General features: G+C 38.5%; 3 protein-coding genes across 6 annotated transcripts; 2 read left to right on the forward strand and 1 right to left on the reverse strand.

The window, feature by feature from the left end:
• The first annotated feature begins 430 nt into the window (after positions 1-430).
• LOC140815502 (uncharacterized) lies at positions 431-4,106 on the forward strand. The gene is made up of 4 exons (XM_073174592.1): positions 431-1,555; positions 2,016-2,147; positions 2,315-2,852; positions 3,748-4,106. The coding sequence occupies exons 1-4, from the start codon at positions 431-433 to the stop codon at positions 4,104-4,106; spliced, it is 2,154 nt and encodes a 717-aa protein (XP_073030693.1).
• Positions 4,107-13,099: 8,993 nt separating this feature from the next.
• Positions 13,100-14,756, forward strand: LOC140814546 (F-box protein CPR1-like). Its single transcript, XM_073173566.1, has one exon. The coding sequence runs from the start codon at positions 13,182-13,184 to the stop codon at positions 14,325-14,327; it is 1,146 nt and encodes a 381-aa protein (XP_073029667.1). The 5' UTR covers positions 13,100-13,181; the 3' UTR covers positions 14,328-14,756.
• Positions 14,757-15,574: 818 nt separating this feature from the next.
• On the reverse strand, positions 15,575-22,368 carry LOC140815388 (protein LAZ1). Of its 4 annotated transcripts, XM_073174515.1 has the most exons (9): positions 21,996-22,362; positions 21,859-21,915; positions 21,284-21,315; positions 20,059-20,167; positions 19,667-19,854; positions 19,473-19,561; positions 18,719-18,980; positions 17,781-18,032; positions 15,575-16,338 (listed from the first exon to the last, which is right to left on the reverse strand). In XM_073174515.1, the coding sequence occupies exons 1-9, from the start codon at positions 22,090-22,092 to the stop codon at positions 15,985-15,987; spliced, it is 1,440 nt and encodes a 479-aa protein (XP_073030616.1). In that variant the 5' UTR covers positions 22,093-22,362; the 3' UTR covers positions 15,575-15,984. The 4 variants fall into 4 exon arrangements, 2 of the variants coding, with proteins under 2 accessions (XP_073030616.1, XP_073030615.1); XM_073174514.1 differs by lacking the exon at positions 21,284-21,315 and having other exon boundaries at positions 21,996-22,360; XR_012114372.1 differs by lacking the exon at positions 21,284-21,315 and having other exon boundaries at positions 16,097-16,338; positions 17,781-18,037; positions 21,996-22,368.
• Positions 22,369-23,613: the final 1,245 nt, after the last annotated feature.

Here is a 23,613-nt window from a genome sequence, read left to right on the forward strand (position 1 = left end):
TGAGGATATGCTTGCCAAGGACATAGCCGGGAACGAGATGAGATGGCAGAATCATGATGCAATGATTCAAAGAGAGGAAACTTAACTAGGGCAGTTGGCGACACAAATGGCTACACGAGCTCCGGGTTCACTACCTAGTGACACGGAAAAGAATCCAAAGGGCGTCAATGCAGTCACAGTGACATCTCCCTTGAAGCAAGAAATAGTTGATGTTGAGTAAAATGTGAAAGAAAAGGGGTCAACCAAGCAAGAGCCCGAGGATGCAAGGAAAACAGGTAAGTCTCTAAACTCAAATCCCACTGTTGATATTAATTCACTACCATTTCCCCAACGAGCAAAGCAACTGCAACTGGATACCCAATTTTCAAAATTCCTTGAGATTTTCAAAAAGCTGCACATAAATATCTCGTTTGCAGAAGCTTTAGCTCAAATGCCCTCCTATGCAAAATTTCCTAAAGAAATTTTATCAAACAAGAGGAAACTAGTGGGTTTTGAGAGAGTGAAGCTTTCGGAGGAATGTTCTGCAATTCTACAAAATAAGTTGCCTCCAAAAGCTAAGGACCCAGGTAGCTTCTCTATCCCTTGTACCATAGGAACTTCATTTTTTGGTAAAGCTTTGTGTGATTTAGGTGCAAGCATAAATTTAATGCCCTATTCATGTTTTGAGAAGCTAGGAATTGGTGAAGTTAAACCTACTACAATTTCCCTACAATTAGCTGATAGATCTATTAAATATCCTAGGGGAGTTGTAGAAAATGTTTTAGTAAAAGTTGACAAGTTCATTTTCCCAGTAGACTTTGTGGTGTTGGATATGGAAGAGGATTGTGAGATTCCTCTTATTTTAGGAAGACCATTTTTGGCCACTAGGAAAGCTCTGATAGATGTACACAAGTGTGAGTTGGTGTTGAGATTGAATGATGAGAGTGTAGTTTTTAATGTTTTTCAGTCCATCAAATACCCCAATGATACATCTGATTGTTTTAGAATTGATGCTACTGACGAGTTTGTTGAGTATGGTTTGCAGGGACTACTTGGTGAGGATCCTTTGGCGGTCTGTTTGACCCATTCATGCCCACAAGAATTGGGAAATAAAGAGCTGGACGAATGCATTCATTATCTGGAAGCAGGCAGACCAATCTCAAAAACGGTAAACTCTAGGATTGGGGAGCTTGGGCATGTCCCAAGACCTTTAAAGTCATCCATCGAAGAAGTCCCGGTCCTAGAGATGAAACATCTTCCTTCGCACTTAAAATATCTATTTTTGCTTGATAATGATAAATTACCAGTGATAGTGTCCTCTACTTTGACAGGTATGGAAGAAGAGAAGCTGTTGCGAGTTCTGCGAGATAATATCAAGGCCATAGGTTGGAGTATAGCAGACATCAAAGGAATCAGTTCATCCATGTGCATGCACAAAATTCTGATGGAGGCCGATCACAAGACGTCTACCCAACCTCAAAGGCGTCTGAACCCAGCTATGCAAGAAGTGGTGAAGAAAGAGGTGATAAAGCTACTGGACGCAGGTATTATTTACCCGATTTCTGATAGTAGGTGGGTAAGTCCAGTACAAGTTGTTCCGAAAAAAGTGGGATCACGGTAGTTAAAAATGAGAACAATGAATTAATTCCTACCAGAACTGTTACAGGGTGGCGTGTTTGCATCGATTATAGAAAACTAAATGATGCCACCTGTAAGACCATTTCCCCCTCCCGTTTATTGATCAAATGTTGGAAAGGTTAGCTAGACATCCTTTCTACTGTTTCCTGGATGGCTACTCGGGTTATATGAAAATTCCTATTGACCCTGAAGATCAGGAGAAAACCACTTTTACATGTCCTTACGGGACATTTGCATATAAACGAATGTCATTCGGTCTATGTAATGCACCAGCAACTTTCCAACGCTGCATGATGATGATTTTTCATGATATGATTGAGGATTTTATAGAAATATTCATGGATGACTTTTCTGTCTTTGGATCTTCATTTGATACTTGTTTGATTAATTTGTCTAAGGTCTTAGAGAGATGTGTGGAATCAAATATGGTCTTAAATTGGGAAAAATGCAATTTCATGGTGAGAGAGGGAATAGTATTGGGGCACAAAATTTCTGAAACTGAGATTGAAGTTGATAAGGCTAAGATTGAAGTGATAGAGAAACTCCCCGCCCCAACAAACATCAGAGGAGTGCGTAGATTTCTAGGACATACAGGGTTTTATAGACGCTTTATCAAAGATTTTTTTTGCATTGCTAAGCCACTAACCAATTTTCTGATAAAAATGTGCGCTTTGATTTTTCTGATGAGTGTGTGCAGGAATTTAAAATTTTGAAGGAGAAATTGATCACCGCACCTGTGATGATAGCACCTGACTGGGGGTCGCCATTTGAGGTGATGTGTGATGCAAGTGACACAGCTCTAGGGGCAGTGTTGGGGCAAAAGAGGGAAAAATGCATCCATGTCATCTACTATGCTAGTATGACACTGTCAGCTGCCCAACTAAACTATGCCACTACAGAGAAGGAGCTTCTTGCTGTGGTTTTTGCTCTGGATAAATTTAGATCTTATTTAATTGGGAGCAAAGTTGTAGTGCACACCGATCATTCTGCCTTGAAATACTTAATGTCTAAAAAAGATGCAAAGTCAAGGCTAATTCGTTGGATTCTTCTGTTGCAGGAATTTGAATTGACAATAATCGATAGAAATGGGACAGAGAACCAAGTTGCAGATCATCTTTCGCGTCTGAAGAATCTTATTCAAGGTAATGACATTATTCGCGATGATTTCCCGGATGAACAACTCTTTGAAATCAACAGTTTACCATGGTATGCTGATTTTGTTAATTATTTATCAAGTAAGTTCATCCCTCCCCATTTTACGTATCAGCAAAGGAAGAAGTTTTTCTCAGATTTGAAATATTATTTTTGGGAAGATCCTTATTTGTTTAGAATATGTGCAGACGGTATAATCTGGAGATGTATTCCCCAAGAAGAGGTAAGCGAAATTTTATTTCATTGTCATGCTGGTCCGGCTGGAGGCCATTTTGGGGCAACTAGAACTGCACCCAAAGTCCTACAGTCTTGTTTTTATTGGCCTACTCTGTTTAACGATGCACATGAATATGTCACAAAATGTCCAGATTGTCAGGGCACAGGTAATATATCTAGGAGACATGAATTACCTCTCAATAATATTCTCGTTTGTGAAATATTTGATGTGTGGGGTATCGATTTCATGGGTCCATTCCCGGTTTTTTTTGGGAACAAGTATATTTTGGTGGCTGTAGATTACGTGTCTAAATGGGTGGAGGTACTTGAATGCAAAACAAATGATTCTAGGGTTGTCGTTCAATTTCTCATGAAAAATATTTTCTCACGTTTTGGCACACCTAGAGCCATTATTAGCGATGGGGGTACTCACTTTTGCAATCGTCAGTTTGACAGTCTGTTGGCCAAGTATAGGGTCCGACATAAGGTGGCCACACCTTATCACCCTCAAACTAGTGTCCAAGTCGAGGTATCGAACAGAGAACTTAAACGCATTCTTGAGAAGAGTGTCGGTGCTTCAAGGAAAGAATGGTCTAGAAAACTTGACCGACACACTTTGGGCTTACCGCACTGCTTTTAAAACCCCCATTGACATGTCTCTTTTTAAATTGTTGTATGGAAAATCGTGTCACCTACCTGTTGAACTTGAACATAAGGCTTATTGGGCTACTAAATTTCTAAATTTTGATGCTAAAGCCACAGGTGACGAGAGAGTACTGCAACTGAACGAATTGGATGAGTTTAGGTTGGATGCGTATGAGAATGCCAAGCTTTACAAGGAGAAAACCAAATGTTGGCATGATCAGAACATCGTTCATCGAGAATTTGTGGTGGGACAACTGGTACTATTATACAATTCTCGACTGAAGTTGATGTCCGGTAAGTTGCGTTCACGATGGTCAGGACCATACACCATCACGCAAGTTTTCCCTTATGGGACAATGGAGATCACTAGTGAAGCAACTGGAGCATTTAAGGTGAATGGGCATAGGCTAAAGGTTTATCATGGTGGTACCATGCACGATGAGCCGAACACCGTGGATCTGCAGGATCCAAACTGAAAAAAGGGAGTGCAGTCAGGCTATCGACTATAAGTTAGCGCTTGCTGGGAGGCAACCCAGTGTTTATTTTAGTTTTATTTCATCTTTTATTTTAGTTTCCTTACTTTTTGCTTTATGCATATGTCGTGACTAATCTCAGTTAATGGTGGAGCAGGTAATTTATGCACTGGCGGTGGGATTTCTCAAGTGTGGGAGAGTCTATCAGGGCGAGCGGTTTCAGAACGTCAAATAGACCAGTGAAGTTTCTGTGCAATTCTTGAATCTTGTGTGCTTGATTGAGTTTCAAATTTGAGGATTAGATTTATAGAATTGTACATTCATGGTGTCACATATGGATTTGGTTCTTAGTGTTCAAAAAAAAAATGTTAAACTCGATCTACCTGAGTCTACACGGACCTAATTCCGGACCCCTACACGGGGTCCGTGTGCGTTCCTTTCACAAATGCCAAACTCCCGAGTCTACACGGACCGTGTTCCGGACCCCTACACGGGGTCCGTGTCTTATTCCTTCCAAGATGTCCGCTACCCGAGTCTACACGGATTCCATCTTCAATAACCCTAACCCCCCTTTTTTTCAATCTTCCACTCCAGACCGCCGCCTTCAGCCCAATACCGCTGTTTGTCGCCACCACCCTCGCCGTCTGCACGTCACAACTCCCGCAACCCACCACCACCATATACCGTGGACACGGACCCCGTGTATAGGTCCGTCTCGGGGTCCGTGTACACTCTGGATTTTTCTTCTCTCTAGGATAGCAGACACGGACCCCGGGTTTAGGTCTGGCAAGGGGTCCGTGTAGGCTCGGTCGATGTCTTCCTTCGGCTTCCGACAGGGTGCCTGGTACCGTAATCCAGGGAGTAGACATATCAGTCCTCATCCCCGTGACCCCCCAGTACCTCCACCTACACTCGATGACCGAGCCTGGGAAGATCGTGTGGAGGAAGATGCGACATTGGATGCCCGAGCTGGCCCTCAAGCTGGTATACCCCCTAGACAGCGCACCTCGAGAGGCAGACATTAGTTCTACTAGTCATTAATTGATTGCATGGACGACATTCGCACTCAATTGGCTCGAATCGAGCAACAGTCCGCCGATGCCTATACACCACCCTGGGACATATCTGCACTCGATGAATTAGAGACTTGGAGTTGGGATCCGATGATGAGTAATTTGCTTTATTTTGTTAGGACATGTGGTAGCTATGACCAGTTTTCTCGTTTATTTCTTTTACATTTCATTCAGATGTCATTATTGATCTTAGGGGACTGCTTATTATTTATGATTATTCTTATTTAGATTTTATTTTGTTTGAATGCTTGAGTGTTTCTCATATTCTTTTTACGTTTCCTTGTTAATTCGATGTCGTTCTTTTCAGGAATTGCTGCGCTCTACCACACTGGCACCACGTACTCGACATGATACCAGGGAAGTTTTTTTACTTTAACTGCCTTGTTAATACATGTTACATCGCTTTACACTGAGGGCAGTGTCGAATTCAAAGTGTGGGGGTGGGCCAGTTTTGTTACACGTCGTTGCACAACACTTAAAAGCATTTTCACATAGGATGAGACTACATCTAAAGAAATAACTCTTGTTTTACTTGATAACTGGCTCAATCTGTTAGATTTTGAATCACCCGGGAAATCGCTTCATGACTAGTTTTGAATGAGATGAGTCGTAATTGTAATGAGAGAGTCAGACATAAACCAGTTCTGTATTAACATTTCATTCCACGTACATGGTCAATCTTTGGCTCATTGAAAGTGAATTGGTGCAAGGTAAAAAAAAAAAAACAACCTAGAACTCGTCTGATTAGCCCTCGAAGCCAAAATATGAACGATGGTGACTTAGGAATGATTTAGGCGATCTTTGGACCGTTTGAGTCTTTCAAGCCTACCTGAAACATCATTTATTATCTCTAGTAACCCCCTTTGAGCCTACAAAAAATCGAATGGTGTGTGTGTCAATGATACACAATTAGACCTCATTCGTAATTTATTCAATGTCCCACATCAACTACCTGAATTTTAGCCTATACACTTTTATCCTACCCGAACGTGTGAGAGAAATAAACCCTTCGAGCGCTTTGAAATATTCAAAAACTCACATGTATGGAAAAGGCATATCTAAAGGAGTGGTTGAACTACCTTTGAATGAAAAGAAGTGGATTTATTTGATCTACGAAAATAAATGAAAAAAATAAGAGTTTGTGTGTTATAAAGTGTATAGTACTAAAGACACACGAAAAATCTGTGGCTGCAAGTTGAAGGACAATGAGAAAGGAAGGAGATGATGGTGCTCTCAAGCTGATAAAAATACAGTGAAGGGTGAAGAGTTGAAAGTTGAATGAATGCGCTTCATGAATATATTTATTTTCTCTCACCTTTGATTCCCATATCCTTTATTGTAGCCGTGAGCCTTGGCCTTACGTTATAAGCTTAAAAGACCTATTAACCAAGTCATCGTCGTTCAACATTTAGTAGAGAGAGAGATGAAAGTCAAGCATATGGGGCGTTTCACACAAAAAAAAAATGAAATGAGTAACCTTGAAACCAAGTAGCTGGTGATGAGCATTAGAACTGACCTACACACTACACACATCTCATTCTGTTGATCTTTACTGGGTAGTCTTTGACTCTTGATTTGCTATGAAAACGAATCTTGTAATATTCGAAGCATGATCTTTTGACCGGTGATGAAGGAGTTTGACAAATTGAGAAGTTTTTATTGTATTACTTGAGTTATGAATCTACATATTTCTCATCTTTATTTCATGTTTGATTTGTTCGAGGAAGAACAAAGGTTAAGTGTGGGGGAATTGATAAGCACGAATCATATAGCTTTTTAGGGACTTTATTTTGTCGTATTCATGCTTATCTGACGTTTTTATTCCGATTTTCGCGCTTAATTCGTGATATTATTGCTATTTGCATGTTTGACTAAAAGATGATAAAATCCAATGAAAAGAAAGAAAAGTTAAGCTTCGCAATGCCAGGTCAGAAACACCCAGAAAAATAGGGCAAAGAGAACACCCGGTGTAGTGACCCGTTCCAGAATCACCTACTAATGAAGAACTAAGCATGCAATTAACTTAATTAAAAACAATCAGAAATAAAGGCGGAAAACTGTCACCAAAAGATAGTTATACAACCCAATCGAAAATCCAGGACAACTAAACTAAAAGGAAATATACGGTACAACCATATCGAATCAAAAAGATACCGAAGAACTAAATCAACCAGCTACTCAACGTCCTCCTCCTCCTCCTCCTGAGCTGTCCAACCTGAGGCCTGCCCCGTGGGAATGGGGTGTCCAAGATAAACAAAACCGAGGACGTGAGCGATAAGAACGCCCAGTACAAAAGCATGAGTATACAAACCTATATGAAATGCACATGCTATGATATGATACCAGGGTAGTCAAGAAACAGGAGTAACAAAGGATCTCAAAATGCTCAGTCTAGATTATCTTGGACACCCCATTCCCACGGGGCAGGCCTCAGGTTGGACAGCTCAGGAGGAGGAGGAGGAGGACGTTGAGTAGCTGGTTGATTTAGTTCTTCGGTATCTTTTTGATTCGATATGGTTGTACCGTATATTTCCTTTTAGTTTAGTTGTCCTGGATTTTCGATTGGGTTGTATAACTATCTTTTGGTGGCAGTTTTCCGCCTTTATTTCTGATTGTTTTTAATTAAGTTAATTGCATGCTTAGTTCTTCATTAGTAGGTGATTCTGGAACGGGTCACTACATTTATGGTATCAGAGCATGCTTACGATTTTGGGATATAGATTCTGTTTTGGGATTTTCGTTGACCATTTTACCATTTTCCCCATTCTATCTTGTAACGATGGCTGACCACTATGGTGATGAGAGTAGTCAGGGAAGTGTAGGTCGTTGGGGTGACCAGGACGATCGTAGGTGTCATCGTGAACATCGTCATCGTCGGGATGGTCCTAGGCGTTTTGATTTGCACCGTTTCATTCAGATGGGGCCTAAGCCTTTAGTCGGCGGTGAGACTCCCGATGATGCTGAGGATTGGTTAGAGCGCATGGAGAGTTGTTTCCGTGCATTCCAGTGCACCGAGGAGCAGCAGATGGAGACCCTTGGTTTTCTTCTCGAAGGCCGTGCGCGCAAGTGGTGGCGATCGACTTCTGCGCCGATAGTCCAGTCTCAGGGTAGGGTGACTTGGGCCGATTTCCGTGCAGCTTTCATGCAGCTGTATTTTACTCCAGCCCTTCGCCAGGCAAAGACGATTGAGCTCCTGAATCTTAAGCAGGGGAGTATGTCTGTTGATGAATATCAGCAGAAGTTCTTCGAATTGTTACCCTTTGCCCCTCATATCAGTGGCAGTTCTGAGGCCAAGTATGACCATTTCCTCCAGGGTCTTAACCAGGAGATTTTTGATCGAGTCACTGTCTGTGATAATCCTACTTCGTATGATGGGTTAGTGAACCGGTGTCGCCAGGCAGAGATCAGTCTCCAGCGTGGTAGGGCTATTCTTTCTTCTAGACCTCCGAGTACTTTGAGCCCTCGATCTCAGTCGTTCAAGAAATCTGGTTCTTCTTCTTCTGGATCTGGATCACGGTCTAGCGGTGTTTTCCGCTTTGATAAGAATAAGGTTTCTTGTGTGCATTGTGGGAAGAACCATCCATCGGAGCAATGCCGATCAGCCGCGGGAGCTTGTTTTCAGTGTGGAGAGATGGGTCATCTCAAGAAAAATTGTCCTCAGTTGCGAGGTGGAGCAGGATCTGGTTCCGGATCTCAGACGACTTGAGCAGAGGAGGCAGGGTCAGGCAGTGGGTAGTTCAAATCTTCGACCTCGTGCCCAAGGTCAGGTCTTTGCGCTGAACCAGGATCAGGCTGCAGATGAGACAGAGAGAGTCATAGCAGGTACTTTTCATTTATGCGGTATTCCTGCTTTTGTTCTTATTGACAGCGGAGCATCACATTCATTTCTGCACGATTTGTTAAGCGTCATAAGTTACCATATGTTTCTCTAAACGTCATTTCTTTCCGTTTCTACCCCGATGGGTCATTCGGTGTTAGCGAAGCGTCTAGTGATGGGTTGTCCCTTAGATTTTGAGGGTAACGAATTGATTGCGAATCTTATGATCCTGGAGATGGAAGATTTTGATTGTATTCTAGGTATAGACCTATTGACTACCTACCGAGCTACCGTGGATTGTTACCAGAAGCTTGTTCAGTTTTGTACGACTGAGAGCTCTAGTTGGTTTTTCTATGGTGAGGGAGCGCGACCTCCGATGCCAGTGGTATCTGCTCTGAAAGCCTGTCGTGCTTTAGAGGCGGGCGGGGAAGGCTACCTCATCTATGCGATTGATTCCTCCACAGGTAGTGTTGGTATAGATGATATTTCCAAGACTGCATTTCGTACTCGATATGGGCATTACGAGTTTCTAGTTATGCCATTTGGATTGACGAATGCGCCAGCAGTGTTCATGGATCTGATGAATCGAGTCTTTCGGGATTTTCTAGATCAGTTGTGTTCAACAACAATTGAGATGTAATAACGATGTTGTTATTTCGTTTTGTTCATCCTCTAAGCCTGATTTCGAGGACGAAATCTTTTAAGGGGGGGAGAATGTAGTAGCCCGAATTCCAAATTGGGTAATTAACGGATTAATGGTGATTAAGAAGGTTTAATGTGTAATTTTGACCATGGTCATGATCGGACGGACCGAAGATGGTTCGGTAGCACCGAAGAGTTCGGACGATCCGAAGTGAGTTCGGTGGATCCGATCATGAGGTGTCAAGAGCCGATGGACACGTGGGAGTTCGGACGTTCCGAAGTGTAGGTTCGGTGGATCCGATCATGAGGTGTCAAGAGCCGATGGACACGTGGGAGTTCGGACGTTCCGAAGTGTAGGTTCGGTGGATCTGATCGTGAGGTGTCAAGAGCTGATGGACACGTAGGAGTTCGGACGTTCCGAAGTGGGTTCGGTGGATCCGAACATAGCCTATAAATAGTGCTCGGAATTCCTCATTTTGGATGGCAAGTTCTTGAAGTTGTGTCTCATTTTGAGAGGTTTGGAAGGTTTCTAGGGTTAGTTGTCGGTCGAGCGATAGCCAAGAGCTGCCAGGATTGGTAGTGTAGCGACGCCTGAGTTACGAGGCAATCGACATCAAAGGGCTGTCGACGGACGAAGGCTTGTTCTAGACCTGATTAGCGGTGTTGCGTAAGGCTAGGCTTGCTGTGATAGAGGTACGAAAGTACTATCCGAGATATCCTGGTCGAGTATACATTCTTATATGTGTTGCATGATTATGTGGTGCATTGATATATGTCATATGATGCATGCTATTATGTCACGTTTATTACTGCATGTTGCATTTCATGTTGAGCCGTATCTCCTTCGAGATAGCCTTTACTGTTGAGCTGTATCTCTTTCGAGATAAGCTATATCTTGTGGGGCCGCTCAGCCCTATCTTGTCTTGTGGACGCATGGACACCGAGAGTACACAGTGGCCGACGGGTCGGGAGGGCTTCGGTGATCCGGGACATTTTAGGTCCACGTCTGTTCTTATAGTGGATGCAGTGACCCAGAGGAGTACCGCGCGGCACTATCCACTTGGCGCCTCTAGACTGAGCATTTTGAGATCCTTTGTTACTCCTGTTTCTTGACTACCCTGGTATCATATCATAGCATGTGCATTTCATATAGGTTTGTATACTCATGCTTTTGTACTGGGCGTTCTTATCGCTCACGTCCTCGGTTTTGTTTATCTTGGACACCCCATTCTCACGGGACAGGCCTCAGGTTGGACAGCTCAGGAGGAGGAGGAGGACGTTGAGTAGCTGGTTGATTTAGTTCTTCGGTATCTTTTTGATTCGATATGGTTGTACCGTATATTTCCTTTTAGTTTAGTTGTCCTGGATTTTCGATTGGGTTGTATAACTATCTTTTGGTGACAGTTTTCCGCCTTTATTTCTGATTGTTTTTAATTAAGCTAATTGCATGCTTAGTTCTTCATTAGTAGGTGATTCTGGAACGGGTCACTACACCCGGACCCATACACGGACCCCGTGTAAGGGTCCGTACCTCAGAAGCCGAAGGAAGACATCGACCGAGCCTACACGGACCCCCTGCCGGACCTGTACCTGGGGTCCGTGTCTGCTATCCTAGAGAGAAGAAAAATCCAGAGTTTACACGGACCCCGAGACGGACCTTTACACGGGGTCCGTGTCCAGTGTTTCGGAAGAAATTTTGGCAGAGTCTACACGGACCCCTTTCCTGATGCATACACGGGGTCCGTGCCCTTGAGATCAGAATCAGATTTTGGCGAGATTTGTTCGTGATTTTGGAGAGAAATAAAAAAGGAAAACCTAGAAAAAAGGGGGTTGAATTTGGAGGAGGGGCCGACTTGAAAAGAGAAAAAAAAAGGGCGAGAGCTTCGAAACTCTTGAAGACGGCGACAGCTTGGGAGATTCGAGAGGAAAACCGCGCAATTCACACGCAAGATCCGCGCACCATCGCTGAGATTCTCTCTTCTCTTATTTTCTTATTTCCATTCATGAATTCGAATATTAGATTTGATTCTAGTTTTGAATTTATGGAGTAGTTTTCTTGTGATCGGGACCATGATAGGGACGAACTTTTGATGTTGTTCATTCACTAGATTATTTGAATCTACGAATTAATATATGTTATTGATTAATGTTTGCGTAAATTCCGTGCTCTTAATTTGGCCAATTAATTGCATGTTTGTTGTTTGATCTTGACTCGAAAGAGAATAGATTAAATTTAGCTTCAAAATATTAATCAACACACGGTTAAATCGACTAGAAATAGTATTCGGTTTCAATGTGCGATTTTAGGCGACGGCTGTGATTCCATAGTTGAATAATGCGTTTTTGTTTGATTAAATTCAATTAAAAATAATTGGACTGTTAAATGAAAATAGGATTATAAACTATAGAAATAGATTTATAGTTAATTCAGGGAATTCCATCGTGACATCAAATAATCTGTGGTTATTTAATTCCAGTGCATGCTAATAAACAAAGTTTGGACCGTTGTGCGTTCCCGGTCATTTTATTTAAATTTGAAAATATCCCAAGTTTAAACCTGTTCTGAAAATTCGATCTTAGTTATTAATTTAATATATTCTAATTTAATTTTACTAGTTTAAATTATCATCAATCACTTTATCTTTTTGCCTAGATTAAATCGAATAATTTAGATATTAGTATTTAAAATAATAGTCTCTGTGGAATCGATACTTGGACTTGTCGTCCATTTACTATAAATTGACCTAGTCCGCTTGCTAGAATTTTTCCCAACCGAAATCGTCGGTCAGTTACCGTACCGAAAAATTCGGTATTGTTACCGTACCGTACCGAAATCTTCGGTATACTTAAAATTCGGTAAATTCAATATTTTTTGTTACGGTTATCTCGGTATACCGAAAATTCGATATTTTTTCCCACCCCTAACAGGGCTTGTAAAATTGATTTAACTTTTAATTAAGTAAAATTCATTTATATTCATAAATAAAAATAATAATTTAAAATTGAAGAAGTTATCTATGTTCAACAATTATTTTAAAAAAATTAATAAAAAATAAATCACAATTATAAACTACAAAATTCACATAATTCTATGAAAAAGTTTACAAAAGTCAACAAAAATCTTGAAAAAAAGTATATAAAAGTCTATGAAATTTGTTTTACAATTCTATGAGATTCCATAAAAGTCAATAAAAATCGGCGCTGTCGATGCTACTTGTGGGGACAGTGCCCCACAGGATCTGGGCCGTTGATTTTAAAGAAATTGATAGACCCCGCATATGAATTGGTGGACCCTGTATATGTGTGGTTAAAACTGGGTCTTTGATCTTCTCATGGGGACAGTACCTCATGAAGTAGGATGAAATATTCCATAGAAATCCATCAGTTCTACAAAAATCCATCGTTTAAAAAAATCATTAAAAATCTTTGAAAATATAGAATGAATACTCACCCTAAGTCTAAACTATAAAAACTACTTTCTATTTTGGTCAACAAAACGACCGTGTTCACCACACCACTCTTCTAGTCCGTTCTGTTTCAGTCGCAATGTCCGATTACTTTCCAGCCGAGCTTCTCGTTGAAATCCTTTCGAGACTCCCCGTAAAATCGGTAATCCGCTTCGCCACAGTCTGCAAATCGTGGCACTCCCTTATCTCCAATCCCAAATTCATCTCCTCACACCTATCGAATCGCAAGAATCAGAAAACCACCCTTCTCCTCAGACGTTACGATGCCCGCGACAACGCAGAACACTATTCACTGCTTGAGCGCGGCGGCGGCGTACCCTTTTCCGTCAACTCTGCTGCCGAGCTCGAGTTCCCGTTCAAATCCCAAATTGGGTACTTCAGAATTGTGGGTTCTTGTGATGGGTTGATTTGCTTGTGTGATGATTACTTTGCTAATCGTTCTCGACCCATATTTTTGTGGAACCCGTCTGTAAAGAATCATCTCGATTTGCCCAAGCCCACCATCAATCCAAGCGGAGCCCACGTTTTTGTTCTTGGCTTTGGAGCTGACGGTCAGGATTACAAGGTTGTCAGGGTGGTCTATTGTAAAAAAGATGATGATTTTTGTTACAGCGTCCCGCCGGAGGTTGAGATATTCTCGCTCAAGACTGGAAGATGGCGAAAGATGATGGGCGTGGATATTAGGGTTCAGATAGTTGAACTTATGTGGTATCAAGTGTTTTTGAATGGGGTTGTACATTGGATTGCGTATAGATTCCTCCCTGACAATAGTAGCAGGAATTCGATTCTGACTTTCAATTTCGGGCATGAGGCTTTTGGTGAAATAATGCTACCTGATGATTTGTCTCGGGTGCCCACCATGAGCATGTTTATCACAAAAATCATGGATTCAGTTGGAGTGATCAGATACGAGAGAACGGTGGGTAGTGAATACTGTGATGTTTGGGTGATGATGGAGTATGGTATCCAAGAATCTTGGACTAAGTTGTACAGGATAGTTATGGTCGAAAGGTTGGAGAAGGTCGAAAGGTTGGAGAAAGTAGTTTCGTTTTTTGAAAATGGTGAAGCTTTAGTGGCCTCACAGGGCCATGGTTTGGTTACATATAATCCCCATACAAGGCATATCAAGGGTCTTGGTATCTTCGGCACTGCACACTCGTTTTACATCGCTAATTATGTGGAAAGCCTTCTTTTAATGAGAGGACAATGTGGCGTTGCAGTGTAGGAGTTCTCGGAGGGGCAGAAGAACTGTTGTTCGAGGTGGCTGGTGCATCAAGTGATAGCATTTGGATTCTGACATGGCGTTAATGGTGGTTGGTCGAAGAAAGACATGGAGTTTTTAGACACGGGCAAGCTTGTGATTTAAGTTATACAGTTTCATGTGTTCTTGGAGAAAAATGTGGTTTGGTTTGAAGTGAATGTTTGTACTTGGAAGAATAATATTGTTGTGTGTTTTTTTGCTACCTTTGTTAGATACTAACAAGGTATGACATTTTTTGTGTTGAAAACTTGCTGTTTTGTGATAAACTTTGTAACTTGTTGTCTGACCATGGGATGATGTATTTGCTTCAGGATGAACGAGTCAGCATACTAAATTATATGAAAACAAATGTTCGATTTATCATGTAATAAAATCCACTCGTGAATGTCATCTCTTACCGCCTTTTTCTCCTTGGAGGTATTTAGCTTAGGATTGGAAATTTGATCTTAATTCTTCATGTAGCTTCTTGGACTCAAGATTGGTTCACTTTCAAAATGGCTTTCAAGGCGCAACCAATTGTTTTGGTGGACTTCACTTATTTTTTTGGGCATAAAAAATGCATGTCTCGAGTACACTTGCTTCCTTTAATTAATATTTATTCCGTATACGAAGTCAGATTAAGAGTGTGTTGGGAACAGAAGCTTTTGGAAGGTGGGCAATTTTTTTTCCAAAAAAAATGGTGGTTGTAAATGCTTTCTTTTGAAATGCACGAAGGAAGCCAAAAGCCATAAAATTTAGCTTTTGATGGTCTTCTTTAGTTTCTCGTTTAAATTCATTAAAACATAACCTTTTTTCACCAAAATACAAAGTTACATAGTTGAAGAGATACTAAATTTCTTGTTTGGAGACATGCGAACACAAGACAATGCAGTTCTATGTTACTGTTTGCTATATGCTACACCCGGATATTCATTCCTTGTATGATGCTAAACGACGGATGTACGTATTTTTACCATGTTTCGGAGCACTATTGGAGTGATATGTTTCTTGTTCTTTGCTGTGGGATCATTGCAAGTCTCTCCCAAATTCAAAAGATTTTGTTCTATATTTTTACTTCAAAACTTTATAAGCTGCTGCAAAAGGCGCTCATATAGGCGTACGATCTCGACACAAAATCTTGTGAATTTGGGAGAGACCAACAGGCCTACGGTCTCTAACACAATTTCTTTGTTGAAGATTTAGATGGTGATTATAAATAGACCACAAATCCGAAATAACAATATAGTGAATAGATTAATCATGGAAGAATATGTTCATAGAGAATATCGAACTTACACGTAGAATCACAAAAAAGTGAACTGATATTAAACCAAAATCACTAGGTTTCATATTTTCTGAACATATATATAAATTTCCTATACAATAATTCCAATCCAGTTTAATGCCTTTTCAAATCCCATCGACTCGGGGTGACAATCTATAGGCCTTCCGTGCAGTTTTATCCATCAGCAAAGGTCGTGAAAACCGATCCCAGATATCATAATCCATTGAAGATAGTTACTTCACTGATCATAAGAAACCAGTGAAAAATTTAATAGCGAGATCTGGAAAATTTTCCCTGGTGATAATATCATCCACTAGCAGTCATTTCTCTGCCTGTTTCTAATAATAAGTTTTTGGGCTAATCTTTGATAAGCCATCTACGGCCACAAATCTGATAACCACCAAAGGTTTGATCACTGCTACTTTCACCACCACTTTCTGCACTGGTATATCCTGATTTACGACGATGCTTCCTTCTCCTTGAATTACCACTGTCACTCATGCTTCCATTTAAGAGAGGATCATCTATTCCTCGGATCACTTTGCGTGCTGGAGATGATGTGGCTATGAAACTGTCATCCATGGTTTTCCTACCTTTGTCGTGTCTCTTAATGTTCTGAGAGATCTTATGCAACTTCTGATTGAACTTAGTGAAGCCCTTCTCCATAGGTTCCACTGCTTGATTGACTGTAAACTTGACATCGTTCATAATCTGCAAAGCCACAGCAACAAAATGCTTTGATCCAATTCTAAACATTAGTCTCAAAACGAGGAAATAGCTACATCTTTAGGTCAACTATGAGAACAGAAAAGCTAAAAAGACAGATACTATCAAGTACAACACTACCTCCATATTTTGCTCAGTGTGGCAATACGAAAGTTAAGAAACCTGTTGTTTCCCTTATATTTACAATGCAGCAGACAACTATGTATATTAAACCTTATTCCAAAGAAACAACTGCAGTCAAATGAAACAGCATGCACTTTGAGAGGCAGAGTTGAATTCAAGATAAAGGTTTAATTCAACCTGGTAAAGTTCCAATCTACAATACTATCAAACAAAAATCAGATAAAGGGGATGGAAGCTTTAATCAAATTAGATTTGGGGCTTGACTTGATTAAAAGATTAAGTTCTGAATCAAATATGCACATACCATGACAGGGCACTGACCTACAGATGCTGTCTTAAGCCCAGAATTTTATGCTTACCACGTATGAAATCCATTTTGCGGATGCAATTTCATTCCTGGTGTGTAAATTCAGTTTCTGGTTCATGTGTAATGTTTTATGGATAGGAATATAGTTCCTGTTGTGCATGGAAGTGTGAAAGATTCTTACAAAAAGATAAGCATGACAAACTCAAATCCTTTTCCTTTCTCTCAATTTAGAGATATTCCTGATTATAGTCAAGTAGAGTTGGGACTGCATAGATATCTCCTGCGTAAATCTGATTAAGGTAGCTGAATATCAAAACTAGGATATCATATCATCCAACGATGCATTTGGATTCATCAATTTGATCTCCATGGGTTAACAACGCATTTCCAAATCCATCACGCTGTTCGGTGACATGAACAAAGTTCTGCATTTCACATTCTTCGTTCTTTTCGAACTCAGATATTTTTAGGAAAAATTTGAAACATTTGAAATTCTGTAAAAAGAGGTTCTTTCAAATTCACTTATTCTGTTTCATTTTGAATCCAGAGTCGTATTAAAAGTGATAAATCCAAATGCAGCCTTAAGTTATTTCTTTTCCAATTGCCAATCATAGGATTTGTATTTGTAAAAGCAGCCATAGAAAATCAAGTTCTTCATAACCAAAACAGTAATCTGACCAATAAAATTTTGTTGAAATTAAAAGGAACAGGAAGAAATGCAGAATAAATAACCACCAAAAGCAGCTTGAAGAATCAGCAAGAATGAACACACCTATATCCCTGATTCCTCAATACTATCATGTAAGTCAAAATTTTCTCCTATTATTCAGAAAATGTTTATCCTCATATAAAAGCAGAAACTGTTGTATTTCGCCACTAATTTTTGTGTAAGGCATAGCAATGGCGACAATTATGCCAGTAGAGTTACAATGATTATAAATATCATTGAGCGATAATATCATGAAGTAGACCCATGTTTAATGAGAGAAAGACTTACATATTCACCGCCGCCAATAAAGACATCCCTCACACTTTCTCTTATGGTCATTCCACTCCTAACATCAAAGTCAGGTTGTGGAAGGCGCAATTTTGTGGGTCGTTCACTATCCCTAACCTCATCAGGATCTAGAGGGCAATCAACAGATGCATAATCTCCGAGGACTGCAATGGTTCCAGAAAAACGATCTCCCATTAACTCATAAGGCTTTGCAGGGAACACATAAAGGTGAGCCACGGAAGCAATGCCCATCTGTGCTGGATGAATGCATATACCTGTTAAACTTTAGTCCTTACCTTAATAACTTGGAATAAAATAAATATAAATCACGAAGTCTAAATAAAAGATAGGTGATTTGCATGCTAAATTACTTGTTCGGAACTTTTTAGCCTATAATTATTTGGGTAAAATTCGAGTTTGTCACATAAATAAAAACAACGAGTAATTGGATTGGTTGATGGACTATCAACAAATCAGCCATCATCTTTTGGCCTATGAACACAGCTTTCTCGTTCTGTACTTCAGATCCTTAGATCTTTGTAATGCTTTTGCCTCTCTTGTCCTCACTGCTTGCTTCCCCAGAACATAAGTTGACACTTCACTTATTTCTAGATCACTAGTTTCCTTAATGTAATTATTAACCCACACACGTTTCCTTGGATTTCAGCCTTCATATTCCCATTTTCTTAGTTGCTATTTATATCTCATAGATATGTTCCATTGCAAGAAAAACACTTGACATCTTAGATGCTCCAAATTCAGTTATTCATCCTATATAATTCTAGGTGTTTCCAAAAGAACTGAACAAGCATTGGAACATTTAACATATAAGAACATATGCACTCTTCTATTTTCTAATCTCAGAAACAAAACATTGTGGTAAATAAGAACATTAGAAGAGCTGCACTAAAGAAATAAACTCAGCTTAAAACAATTACCTCAATACAAATAATAAAGTCCTGAATACTCGACTTAAACTGCAATGCTTGAGCTATTGGACTTTTGAATAAACCAATTGAATAGAGAAGAGCTATAGCAACACCTTGCCACCAAGTTAAGAACACAATTGACTTGAATGTCAAGAACTTGTACAGTGGCTTGATGTGTGCTAATTCATCCTTTGTAATAGTATAAAATTGAACTAAGCAATATAAAGCCCATGACTGACTGAAGTTTAAAATTACAGCCATGTATGGGTACCTGAAAAGAAATGAAATAACATACCATGAGAGCTATTTGATCTCCATTTTGTTTCACATGTAAACATCTCAAGCTCGAGTAAATTAGCATTTTCAGATAGATTATCACAGGAAATTATGAGGAGAAAGGACACAATAACAATAGCAAAATCAAATTACTAATGTTGCATCAATCTACCATCAATCTGTTGTATATACGCAGTCATGATATAATATCAATAAATGACGAATTTGAGGTACATTTTCCCCTCTAGATGAGCGCGATTCAAAAATTAATTCCACAGTAGATATTTCTGAATCTCCTGTAAGACAAGCAAGAAAGCTGTAATGCATTAAGGTATTAAACACCAGACTCATTAGCACTAAGTCCAGTATGTATAGCATTTCATTTCGGTTTCCACCAGTTAAGAATTCCTTATTAGGAAATTGATTGAATTAAATAACTGTTCCAATTGTGTACAAAATCCAGTCCTTAGATGCAGAACTATCTTACCCGCAGTTCAATTTGAAGTCTCCTTCACAGTATACATCAAAACCCTCGAGAATTACAGCTGAAATAGCAGTAAATGCTTTTATAATCATCTGTTACCAAAATTTAGGTGGTTCATTAAACATGGGAAGATAAAATATGGATAAGAGCCAATAATGGAACATATTGAGATTTTCCTTTTGCAGATGAAGACGTACATATTGAACTATTCCAAACTTTATGACCTGATATACCCACTGACCAAGTTTCCAAGGCTTTAAAAAACAATTCATGGGAAAGGGATGCTTTACAATTCCTCTTTCAGAGCCATGATGATCTAGGAGGGGTGTTTTCATGCTTGTGCGCCCTTCCCTCTCCATAAATTCAATTGTCCTCTCTTCTCCACCTATTTCACCACAAGAAAATGCATTGAGCTGATCTCTAAAAACAAAAGCTAATTAGGGTAGCAAAACTCCAAGACTAATAACAATTTAGGTCAGAATCATGATCATGTGCTAAAAACAGGAAATAAATTCAAAAGCTAAGTATGAATTCATAGTTTTTACATGAAAAAAATGTTAAATTTAAAAATGGATGGTAATAACAATACCTAGACAAGCAACTAGGTATCTTCCAAAGCAATACATGGCAAAGGATTCATAGCAATCTCGAAGGATCTCAATATCGACGCTAATTGCTGGGTCTACAAGTGATACAAACTGCACGAAAAACCATGTATCCGAGAAGAAAATATATCAATAAAAAGGCTCTACAGAAAAATTCTTCACAGCTTTAAGTACAGGAACCATGAAATTCAAGCAGATTTCCAGGTGGAAAATGAAACAATCTAAGTTGATGAGCCCCTTCAGAAGACCTCTAGATATGCATATGAATAAGTTAAGAAACAAAATAGAAAAACTAATCTTGACAAATGTAAAAATAACAGAAACCATGGAACTCAAGAAGATTTTCAAGTGGAAGAGATAAAATTGTGTGTGCAGAAAGAGTTCACAGAGACCCTTCAACTGATAACTACGAACCACATCAAACGAATTAAAAGAGTAAGATTATTTCTCAGAAATTGAATGTTAGAATCACCTACAGGAAAAAAAGAATCCAAAATTGTGATTCCGAGCTCAAAGGATCGCAAGAAAGTCTTTATTTCCAAAAAATATAGTGAATAAGATCAGCATAAGACAAAAAAATAGCACAACAAGAAATAGAAGACAAATAAAGGAATAATAAAGCGGAGAAGTGCATGTGAATCACAAAAATTGAACTTCAATTTTTCTAGCGTAAAAAAGTATATAGTTGTAGATGTCATCAGAAAAACTGTGATCATGCCAGGCCAAATGTGACAAAATCTTAATGTAATGATTTAATTTTAAGGATATAAAGATTCAAACGTTCTAGAATGACTACAAATCAACTTTGATTGGTTAAAAAGCAAATCATGAAGTAGCTACATGATTTTTACTTTGATCAGATAAATGACTAGCTATAATGTGAGTAAACAACCGTTAATTTTCCAAGGCCACAAACAACCTGTCGATTAGCTATTATGATGTAAAACATGGCATATTCTTACAGTCCTTTGAACGTTTCTCAGATTCAAAACATGATAACATATATGAAAAACATTAACTGTCATCCATCAAACAAAGTTCTAATAATGCAAAACTTTAAAATAAAGGACACAGACCAATTCAAAATCAAAAGAAGAAAAAGCTTTGATTTCTACATAATTATACATAAAACAATAACCAAAGGACATGAGCAGCTCCTTTCGTTCTATGCCTGTCATAAAACTTGCAAAAAACATAAATACATTATACCTTGTTACAGCAGCTCCTTTCATTCTCCGCCACTGCCATGACACATTTGACCAAAACCTTTTAAAGGTGAATATTACATCTACAGAGAAATCATGCTCATACACTATTCAATACGTGATATATCCTTCCATTGTTCTTAAGACAATTCAAATTAAACTATCAGCAAAATTAGATGTGGCGGGACCAAGAACACCAAGCTGGTATATCAAGATTCAAGTGTGGAAAACTAAAGCAAAACAAACACACTGATGCATAGAGGAGTACAATCAAGGTACTAAACCACACATTCAATTTTTTTTGTTTTTGTGGTGAGTTTCATAAGTTAATTTTTTCAATTCTCTTCATATTTTTATGCATATGATCCCTCTAATGTGAGTTTTTTGTGGTGAGTTTCATAAGTTAATTTTTTCAATTCTCTTCATATTTTTATGCATATGATCCCTCTAATGTGAGTGCAGCTCGGCCTTGCGTGGTTTTAACTATATAGGTACACCATATTGCGAAAAAATAATCAAATAAAATTAAAGTAAATACAAAAACACAGTAGTTTAACACCCATAGAAAGGAAAACGTACTGATTCCACAGCATAACAGGGCACCATCAATATCACTCCAATCAAAAACTTTTGTTCCTGGAAAGCAAAAATAGCTCAACACCCAAGACAAAAACATCCAAATTCACATATTTAGGTATAATTATGAAGGGGAATACCTCGGGATTCTTGTAGGCAGATAAATGTTCGAAGATGAGATAAACGGAAAGGGTCAGAGTCAGGACGGCAGAAACTCCAGCGATCAGAGCGGCCCATGTGGGTGTGGAATACGCGCCGCCGACAATTACGACGGCCCTATTCAAACAATAATAACCTTGATTTACTATGTTCTGCAGCATCAATTCAGTTTAGCTTCCAATCACAAATCGAGCGTTTGATTTTTCCTCTCCTCCTGATCGCAGATAATATTATTTCTTGCAAAAAAATTCGATTTTTCTGATTTCGATTATTGAAGAGAAAGGGTTTGAATTTTGGACATAGACTATATGATTGGTAGGAGACTCTCCAGAGGAGCCGACATGATTATTGATAGTCATATATTATGCACCTGGGCTGACGTCATATCACGAAGCTCATATAGATTGTTCTCATCGTATTAAAATAATAATATATACTCAGGCATAGGCAAAAATTTGTGTGAGACGGTCTCACGGGTTGTATTTGTGAGACGAATCTCTTATTTGGGTCACCCATTAAAAAGTATTAATTTTTATGCTAATAGTATTACTTTTTATTATGAATATGGGTAGGGTTGACCCGTCTCACAGATTATGGTCCGTGAGACGGTCTCACATAAGACCTACTCCGGGGCATATGTGTTGTATGTATAGACTAATAACTATTATGATCATTAATAATTTTTAGTTATTATTTAAAAAATAATAATATGATTATATTTAATATGTGATTTGTAAAGATAACATGTGAATTTTAAAATGGTTTAGCTATTAAAATTATTTTTTGAAAATTAGAATAAAAATTACTAATCTAATTTGTGTCATAGAATCAGTCTACTAAGAATATCAACATTTACATATTAGTATATATATAATGCTCACAATAGTGATAACCAAATCAAAATTATATATTTATTTATATTCCAAAAAAATATTAATATGTTATAATATAATTTTTTGCTACATTTGATTATAAATTTGTGATCAATATAAGTATGATAAGATAATATACTTAAAGATTTGTATTTTCCTTTTTTTTTTAATTAAGTTCAATGAAAATCACATATATGTATTGACTCATATGAATTCTCTTTCTTCTATGAATTCTCTATACTCATCTCTATATTATTTTATGATTCTCTTATGATTTATAATAAGCTATCAGCACGATATTATAAGCAACTAAGAATGAAAATAATTATCGTTCTATGGATATTATTGCAATAATACAATATATTATCAATACTTAATTTTATAATATATTCTTAGGTGCTCTGGAAATAGCACAATGATAATTATTGATACATGGGTGCTCGTGAAGTATCGAAGCTATAAAGTAGCACAATATGTTTTTATATTTTTTATATTGAGATACTCATTATTAAAATATGATATAAAATCAAATATGTTGAGAATCTAAAAAAAAATACATTATTATAATAAAAAATATTGATAATACCAAGAAACTCATGATAAAGATATGATATATGAATTAGTATATAGATAAACTGAAGATATTCGTAATTGAAATATGACGAGAGATCCAAAATCTATAAATATATTGAAAGATATAGATCTATGTCAAAGTGTATCAATATTT

This window comes from Primulina eburnea, chromosome 15 (genome assembly GCF_022965805.1).
Source record: "Primulina eburnea isolate SZY01 chromosome 15, ASM2296580v1, whole genome shotgun sequence".
NCBI classification, from domain to species: domain Eukaryota; kingdom Viridiplantae; phylum Streptophyta; class Magnoliopsida; order Lamiales; family Gesneriaceae; genus Primulina; species Primulina eburnea.